This window comes from Carassius auratus, unplaced genomic scaffold, assembly GCF_003368295.1.
Source record: "Carassius auratus strain Wakin unplaced genomic scaffold, ASM336829v1 scaf_tig00023110, whole genome shotgun sequence".
NCBI classification, from domain to species: Eukaryota; Metazoa; Chordata; class Actinopteri; order Cypriniformes; family Cyprinidae; genus Carassius; species Carassius auratus.
In genome coordinates, this window is record NW_020525237.1 from 135,229 (window position 1) to 143,987 (window position 8,759).

General features: G+C 35.5%; 2 protein-coding genes across 3 annotated transcripts; one reads left to right on the forward strand and one right to left on the reverse strand.

The window, feature by feature from the left end:
* The first annotated feature begins 3,369 nt into the window (after positions 1 to 3,369).
* Positions 3,370 to 4,862, forward strand: LOC113077672 (interleukin-1 receptor-associated kinase 1-binding protein 1 homolog). The gene is made up of 4 exons (XM_026249988.1): positions 3,370 to 3,722; positions 3,800 to 3,865; positions 3,956 to 4,086; positions 4,221 to 4,862. The coding sequence occupies exons 1-4, from the start codon at positions 3,429 to 3,431 to the stop codon at positions 4,477 to 4,479; spliced, it is 750 nt and encodes a 249-aa protein (XP_026105773.1). The 5' UTR covers positions 3,370 to 3,428; the 3' UTR covers positions 4,480 to 4,862.
* Positions 4,863 to 5,476: 614 nt separating this feature from the next.
* LOC113077673 (uncharacterized) lies at positions 5,477 to 8,688 on the reverse strand. 2 transcript variants are annotated; one of them, XM_026249989.1, is made up of 7 exons: positions 8,560 to 8,688; positions 8,200 to 8,330; positions 7,366 to 7,455; positions 7,192 to 7,286; positions 6,927 to 7,081; positions 6,213 to 6,329; positions 5,477 to 6,095 (listed from the first exon to the last, which is right to left on the reverse strand). In XM_026249989.1, exons 2-7 carry the CDS (start codon positions 8,322 to 8,324, stop codon positions 6,000 to 6,002), a joined length of 678 nt encoding a protein of 225 aa, XP_026105774.1. In that variant the 5' UTR covers positions 8,325 to 8,330; positions 8,560 to 8,688; the 3' UTR covers positions 5,477 to 5,999. The 2 variants fall into 2 exon arrangements, with proteins under 2 accessions (XP_026105774.1, XP_026105776.1); XM_026249991.1 differs by having other exon boundaries at positions 8,476 to 8,688.
* Between the last annotated feature and the right edge of the window lie 71 nt (positions 8,689 to 8,759).

Genomic DNA, 8,759 nt, shown 5'->3' on the forward strand with positions numbered 1-8,759 from the left:
AGATTAGGGACTATAGGGGAAGAGAGAGAAGTCCGGCAAAGATTTCCCATTATCAAAAAGAACTTCAGTCTATCAGTAGGTCAGAAGAGAGACAGAGTCAGATGGAGGACATGGGGAAAGATCTATTTAAAGATTGACGGAAATAAAAAAAATGATTAAGATCTATAAAACGGTTCCTTAATCTGCACAATAATGCACATTCAAATATAAGAGCCACAGGCCACAGGGTGGGAGGTGGGGGGTGCAGCTGGCTCTCTCTCATTAGCCGAGTGTTTGGATCAGAGTAACTCTTGTTACAGCAGTAAACTGCAGCTTTGAACTTTTAATAGAGCTCTGAAATCCAAGCAGCCTTTAAAATACACATTTCTACATAACAATGCGAGACTGTAAGAATGACTGAAAGATTGAGGCTGAGAGAGACAGTGAACGCACAACTAAATGTACAAGAGACAGAAAGCTGAGAGCTTACCAAAAATGATTTCATAGATCTTAAACCACTTTAATTCTCAATATTCAGACATCCTAACAACTCTTAATTTCACATCAGTGGTCTGTGTCAGCAGTGGCCCGAGATAGCAAGCCCTGTGGGTCAGAACCAAAGGTGAAGCATTAATAAACCAGTTCTAATGATTGACAGTTTGATTGATTGACGTGATACTGCAAAGATGTGTCTTTCATGTTGCATAATGGCTGGCAAAACAAGTGGGGGAAAAAAATATAATAAAGAAATAATATTTAAGATATTATAAAAAAAATTAAAAAAAAGATAATTTCCAAGCTTTACTATGAATTATGTCACTCAAGTTGCTTCACTGTATATTCTACAAGGTGAAAACCTATAAATTAAACTTTTTTTTTTTTTAATGGGGGGACTCCTTTTTATAATGTGGTGTACAAACTGACAATGTTTTAATAAATTCATGTACCCTTTATGGAACTTTTGCTACAAAATGAACAAATGTTAAAAAGAATCAAATAATTTAGGTCTTTGATCTGAATTTGATATCCTTAAGTTTAAGTCTATCACAAAGTTTTAATGTAAAGTGTCATTCACATTCCTGAAGATGTAAACAAGAAATGGAGTAACTGAGTGAAAACTGAGATAAAACTCAACTAAATGACAGGCTGCACTGAACAGTGCATGAGTTTGTTTATTTGAGCTAATATGTATTCACAGAAAAAAAAACATGAGCTCCAAATGTTGCAAACTGCAGTATTTTTATTAAATTAAATTTTTTTTAACTTACACGCTGTAAAAAATAAAAATAATAATCAAAGTGTATGAGTATGACTTACTAGAAAATTTCCAATTCATGAAACTTGCATTTTAAATGCAATTAATAATTAATTTTACTAGCAAATTTCTGATATAACACCAGAAATCTTGAAAATTATTGCACCAAATATTATTCACTGTAAAGTCTAAATTAAAATATCAATTTTGTTTTTGTTTTATTGGTTGAAACTTATCTGCCTAACAAAATGTGCAGAACCTACACAAAATGAGCATCTTACAGCTAACTTTAGTTTAATTTGAAACGGTCCAAACAAGTAGAATTCTAGAGCCTCCCAATGTCACTGACATATCCGATTTAAACTGGAGCACCACAGGGCACACATGGGAAAAGACACACAAATACATATACGTTCATGCCCTCAGGCAGACTCAGCGCCCCCTCTCCCCTGCTGAAGTCTCTAATCATGTCCAGGAACACGAAAGACGAGTCAAAGCACATTTTCCCAAGGTTCACAGCAAGCAGGCACTTTTGAGACCAACCACTGAAAGCCAACGGGAGAGAGGTCAGGTGGACAGAGGTGTCACATGACATCACAGACAGGTGGACTACACAGGTGATCTCTGATGTAAATTAAATTATTGAAACTATTTGTTGGTGAATTTATGTAGCTTTGTAGTATTATAAATGAGTGAAATAAAGACCAGCAATGCAGTAAAATAAAGTTAAATAAAATCCAAATGTTAATATGGTAAATTAATTTAATTTATCAAAATATTAAAGCCCTTGAATATAACAGATTCACTGCGACTGACAGAGTTAATTTCTTTCTGGGCCACAGAGACAGAGGGATAAAGAGTTAATGTTATTTTTCATTTCCTGGGAATGGGGCTTGTTTCTTTGTTTCCACAGCTCGACTGCTGCGCTTCCGTACGCAACTTATCGGATCACTTATCAACCCGTTTGAAGCGCTCAGTGTCTCCAAACCCCACTCCTGCACCCACAATCCCAGCTTGAACATTAAATATTCCTTCCTTCAACAGAATGGCAGTGGTCCAGAGTCAGGGCCCACAAGGCTAAACAAATAAAAGAAGCCATTGCATGGATCTTGGCAAACACACATCATCAGATAAACAGTTTCAAAAAGCTAACACAGAACTATGCACAACCCGAGACAATATCAACAAATACGTCCTGTGCTTTTTCAGAGCTATATTAGACAGAGGGCTTTACGGTTTAATACAAACAGACTGCTTTCAGTGGCCATGCATGAACCTTGTTCTGCCTTTAATTATTTCTAATACATACAATAATAATCAGAGGAGCATAACAATAATAATATTCTATTCTTTTTGATGTAACATCTTTTTGTGCTCAATAATACAAACATTTATTAAATATCGTAAGTTATCAATTGACAAACTATTAAAGGTCTGATTTGGAAATCAGTAAATAAGTTTGGTTATAAAACAAACAAGATTTTATAAATTTATAAGCAATTACAATGTTTTAAAATAACATGACACACATGGGTGTATGTATGTATGTATGTATGTATGTACATATATATATATATATATATATATATATATATATATATATATATATATATATATATATATATATATACTTGATCCTTTAAAAAAGGATAATTAAATAAATATGCATTAAGAGATACACTGCCATTTCTGCTATTAATCACTGTTGTTTTTAATACTGATATTATTCATACAATTACTACAATTGTATAGCTTTTTTTTATAGCGGAATAATAATAGTAATAATGTTTCTGATTTAGGAATTTAGTATTATGTAAGTTTTTTTTTGTGTTTTTTTGTTTTGTTTTTGTTTTTGTTTTGTTTTCCAGGCTTTCGGTCTTCAGCTCTTTCAATCACTTTGTAGATCTCTGCTGCCCTCTCCTGGTCAGTTCTCAAAAATAATTTGCCTTCAAAGTCTATGAGAATAAAATAAAGCACATTTTTGAACGATTCTAAGTATTTGAAGCGTACAGGCTTAAACACGTTCGACTACACAAGAGCTCGTCGCATTTCAGATCACTGATCTGAGATCTCTGTTATAGATCAGTGTTTCAGATACTGCTATTGTGACGTAACGTACAACAACAAAGGAGACGACATTTCCCGCCATGCGCTGGACACGTTGCCATAGCGCCACGTTGGTTTACCAACAAGCATGGCGCACAGTCCGTCTCGTGTCTTTGCTGCAGTTTCACCGAGTGCTGGAGATGTTTACCAAGACGAAAACGAAACGGTGTTTAACCGGGGTCGCAAGCAAACACCTTTACACACTCTAAACAACACAAGAGTGGTTCAAATGACTGGCTGTGCGGAGTTATCGTATCCTCCGGACCGAGCCACCGTCACCATCAGCGTCAAAAACAGTAAAGAACATGTAAACGACGTGACCAATAGCGTTACCCGAAGACTGGAATACATACTACAGACCGCGAGACAGCATGACGTCAAGGTGCTAAATAATTAAAATCTGTGTAACGTTATTTATAAAGAAAGTACAAAAAGTTATAATAGTTTATTTCCAAACAGGAAGAAAGTATCACTGTGACAAAGCACTTACAAAGAGAGGAAGAGCTCTTCCACATGCGAGCTGAGGTAAAATGGAAAACATTAGTTGTTGCATGTGTCCTATTTGACCTATTTTATAATATATTTGCTCTTTAATTATCCCTTTTGTCTGTGCAGGTGCTTGTGGTGTTTTCAGACTTTGAGAAGATGCAACAAGCACGCTCAGTTTTGATTGAAAAACTTGACAAAAGCGTGTGCGTGGGTGACCCCTACTACAGTCACAGCGCTGAAAGTCTCAGTTTGTTGAGGTAAACAAAGCTTGAACAATCTCAGTCCTCATATAAACCGCCACTGTTTGCCTGAACACAGCTTTGTAACATGAAATTAATTTAATAAGCCTGTTTGAAAGCATGTCAAAACATTTTTATGGTCTTCTCTGCAGACGCAGAGTATGTTTGGAAGCTGTGGACAATGCCCGGCTAAAAGCCAGTGAGGCATGTTGCATTCTGGGACAAGCTCTGGGACGGCCGCTGCTTGTACGTGAGGAAGAATCACGAGAGTGGACCAGCGGCCAGCATGAAGTGACTGACTCTCCTCTAACACTACATCAGAAGACTGGGGTTACATTAGTCACTGCCTCTTCGCGTGTATTTGTGGCCTTTGAATTGCGACCAAAGGACAGCAACAGGAGGAAATTTTGAAGTTTCTGTTTAGCAATAATAATAGTACATGTTATTTCATTTATTTGCTGTTATAACCTGTAAACACATAGTCTTGTGAAGTGAGCACCATAGATGACCTCAGATACTCACAAAAGGAGCTAGAAATAAAGATACCACTTGTTTCTACTGGTGTCACTTAATTAAGTCTCCAAATTCCAGAATATATTGAATAGCACTGTGTGCAACTCAAAATATACTTGTAAAATATGTTCTAAACATTGACAGAAAACAATGTTAAAGTTTAACAAATGAGTTAGATGTGACTGTGTTTGAATAGGGATTACATGTACTATATATTGTTGCATGACTGTGTCTTGACTTGCACACATAAAGAAACTCTGCAAGCTTGTTATACGTACTGACACCCAAAAATCCAATCAAATTCCCCAATCTTGTAAAACCACTGGCAGTGTTTACAGGTGTTTCACTGTGTTTACTTCTTGTTGACAATGTGTGTTTTGGTAAGGTTTCGAAATTTGCTTGCACAGTTGCACTTGCTATGAACATTTTAATAAGAGTTTGATAACAAAACATGACCATAACGACTACCATACAATTTTCATGATGGATGTGGTCCATCACTCCAAAAAACCTCATGCTTGAAGGAAAAAAAACGCCACATACCTGCATCTGCCGAACACATGATGATGGCGTGCAACAGATCTCACCTTACTGCGACATGTTCATTCACTTTATAGTTCCCATACTAATTTAATTAGACTAAACATGTCAGGTTTTTTTTTTTTTTATTAAGATGTGTTTTTGGAGGACCAACGTGTACTCACCGGCCCCCAATGCATTATGGGAATGGCACATAGACTGATGGCTTTTAAGAAGTAAAGAGACAACTTTTCTAGTAGGCCTATTTTAAATAAATTAAACTTTAATAAGAAATCATGTTTGTATCAATGGCTTACTTTGAACACTGTTTACCACATTCTCAATACTGTTTTAAACAACAAATCCTTCCATTTTATTCATGTGAATAAATATACTATATGGTATTAACAGAAAGTAATTAATTTTCTGGAACCCATCTGAGTCCAATTAACGTGTATATTGACTTAAGGGCATTTAAAAACATTTCATTTAATCTTTATTTGACCTTTATCACAGTAGTTTCCTTCATAACTTTACCTATACTATGCAAAGTCTGCAAGTAATTAATCATTTTAAGAATATAAAAAAGCAATACTAAAAATTGCTTTTTGTGGAATATATATATATATATATATATATATATACATATATATTTTGCCCTGAGAAAGCCACTTAACATATATTTATATATATTCCACAAGTATAAGTTTAATAACTGAAATTACTCAGTCTATGGGGTAAGTAAACAAGATATATCTCGCACATTTTCTTACTTCATTTTGTCTTTGTTTTTCAATTGCTTTAAAAGAATCAATACTGTCAATGAAGGGTAGCAGACATAATGTCTGTGTTCTCAAGCATTTCAAAGTGTTTTTAAAACCTCACAGGTTTTCACTCCTTCAGTCGTGAGGGTAGATTTCTTGCAACCATTCCTCCAAAACAAACTTTTCCCCATCAAAGTGTGAAAAATAGTGCTGTAGAGTAGGAATGTCTGGCTGTAGCACAAGACAGACACAAACACTGATTAATACGGAATCTAAACAACCTCAAGAAACTACCAAGAAAACACAAATGTTTTAAGAAGGAAATAAAGGTAAAAGAATTCTCTGCACCTGAAAGCCTTGAAATAGCTTGATGTTATTCTGGGGAATGTATCCAATCAGTATTGATGAGGAATCGGGTCCACTGAACATTATTCTGTAATGAGGAGTATCCTTGACTCTCTCCAGCTATACACAAATACATCTTTTAATGGACTACTGTTATATTTCTGTGGTTTCAGGTTCATTGTCAGGTCATCATTTACACTCTTAAAATTAAAGGTTCTTTACTGGCATTGATGGTTCTGTGAAAAACCTTTTAAATCCACCTTTTGAATGCACAAAATAGTGTTGGGGTACTTGGACTTTGGACTTGGACTCAGACTACAGTTATGAATGAACTCGGATGGACTATGACTGACTTGTACTTGGGCATTTTGGACAAAGAACTTATTCAGAGTACAGATGATTCCGAGTCATGTATAATGTGAAAGATTAAAAAAATTAAATTAAAGATTAAATTAAAATTAAGATAACGACATTAATAAATGTGTTTCATTCAAACTCAATTGGTTAAAGACAAGGACTCAGACCAAAGGTGGACTCAGATCACACACTGGCACAAAAGGTTCTTTATAGTGGTTACTGAAAGGTTTTTTGGGGAACCCAAAACTGGTTCTTCTATGGCTTCCTATTACTTTGAAAATCCACGTTTGGAACCTTTATTTGTAAGAGTGTGTGATTTATTTAATTTCAATGAAAATAGTGTTTATGTATCTAACAAACCTCTGAGTATTTCTTTCTCTTGATCCACTCTGGTGGGGCTCTGAGTCCTGCGTCCCATCCTATGATCACCCCCACCATATTATTCTGTGTCATCACAACTTGACCTACACGGTGCAGCACGTATGCCGGCCTGGGGCTTCGCACCTCCTTTGACACTGAACAACAATAATCTGTCATGTTCTGTTGCTTTTAAGGTAATTAAATACAGTAAATATATACAGTATCTAAATGACCACTTTCATTTGAGATCATTCAGACGAATTACCTGCAAAGTACCCGTGCTCATTATCATGCATCATCAGCTCGATTGCAAGCGCTTCTTCCAGAGTTTGATACTCGTCCTCTTCCTCAGCGAAGGTCCTGTAACATGACATGACATCCCACTTCAGCATCTGAGTGAATTTAAATGAATTAAAAAAGATAATTAGCATAGACTTACGGTAGTTTGGGAATCCAGGTATTTAGCCAGTCAACCCAAGCAGCTGTGTTCAAGTAGGATGTTCTTATGGAGTCCCATGTGTCAAGGATTCTGAATATGAAAGATGTAATGGAATATTACAAGCAGTGACAAGTTTTTTATATATATATATATATATATATATATATATATATATATATATATATATATATATATATATATATATATATTTCAACTTCCTAATTGAGAAGCACAGTACCAGAATGCTAAAGAAGCTGATTAAAAATGCCTAATCACCAAACCTGAAATTGGTGGGGTCAGAAGATTTTTTGGAATGTTTTTGACAGAAGTCTTTATGCTCACCAATGCTGCATTTAAAATACTGTTAAATAGTAATACTGTGAATTAAAATTTAAAATGCTTGGTTTCCATTTGAAAACATTTGAAAATGTAAGTAATTACTGTGGTGCCAAAGCTAAATTTTCAGCAGTCTTTTTCTCCATTTTAGTGTCACACGATCATTCAGAAATCATTGACGATTTGATACTCAAGAAACATTTTCTAACTATTATTTTCAAAGTTGAAACAGTTATGTTGATTAATATTTTGTGTAAACTAGGAAACATTTTTACAGGATTCTTTGATGAACAGAAAGTTTAAAATAAATAAAATTATTGTATACTTTTGATTTGACTCATTGCAACCTTGTTGAATAAAAGTATAAATAAATAAATAAACACCGACCCAAATTCTCAGTTGTAGTGATGCAATGCAGTTTTTTTAAAACACCTTCTTACTTTTAAAGTCCCATAGTGTGACACACACACACACACACACACACACACAGGTGTTTACCTCTGAGTGGCGATGTGTCGTTGTGTCGCGGTGCCGCTTGTCCATTTGGAGATGAGATACTGCGCAGGTAGAGCTGACAGCAGGAGCGTCAGCTGTATGATCACACCTAACGTGATTTGAGGCATCACTGCCTGTGCATTCAGTATGACAAAAATTTCACATCAGCACTCAGATTCTTAGCCTACTGTTGTATTTTTACATTTGAAATATAAAATATTTGTACAGTAGCCTAAATGTTTTCTGCACTGTTTATTGAACAAATTGTATGTATCTTACCTTATGCAAGAACTTAAATGAATAAACACAGAATTCACTATCGTCAGAAAGACTATTTTTAACTTGATAACAGGAAGAACTCACCGACACACGTAGTTTGTAATGCGTTGTGTATGCATTGCCTTGAAAACAATAAAATATTTACATGCGGGTAGTTTCGGTTTGACACCTGCGCGTCTAAGTTCAGCTTTATTAGACAGCGCGCGTCCAATGGCTGCGGCCCACGAGAGGAGGTGTGTACGCGTCTCGCGCCGCCACGTAAGGAACGGATGCCGCGTGCGCAT

Coding starts and splice junctions, on each gene's coding strand:
- LOC113077672 (XM_026249988.1), top strand. CDS start 3,429: ATGGCGCACAGTCCGTCTCGTGTCTTTGCTGCAGTTTCACCGAGTGCT. Junction 3,866..3,955: donor TCTTCCACATGCGAGCTGAG/GTAAAATGGAAA, acceptor TTGTCTGTGCAG/GTGCTTGTGGTGTTTTCAGA. Junction 4,087..4,220: donor GAAAGTCTCAGTTTGTTGAG/GTAAACAAAGCT, acceptor TCTTCTCTGCAG/ACGCAGAGTATGTTTGGAAG.
- LOC113077673 (XM_026249989.1), bottom strand. CDS start 8,324: ATGCCTCAAATCACGTTAGGTGTGATCATACAGCTGACGCTCCTGCTG. Junction 7,456..8,199: donor CGACACATCGCCACTCAGAG/GTAAACACCTGT, acceptor TTTCATATTCAG/AATCCTTGACACATGGGACT. Junction 7,082..7,191: donor TGAGCACGGGTACTTTGCAG/GTAATTCGTCTG, acceptor ATTGTTGTTCAG/TGTCAAAGGAGGTGCGAAGC.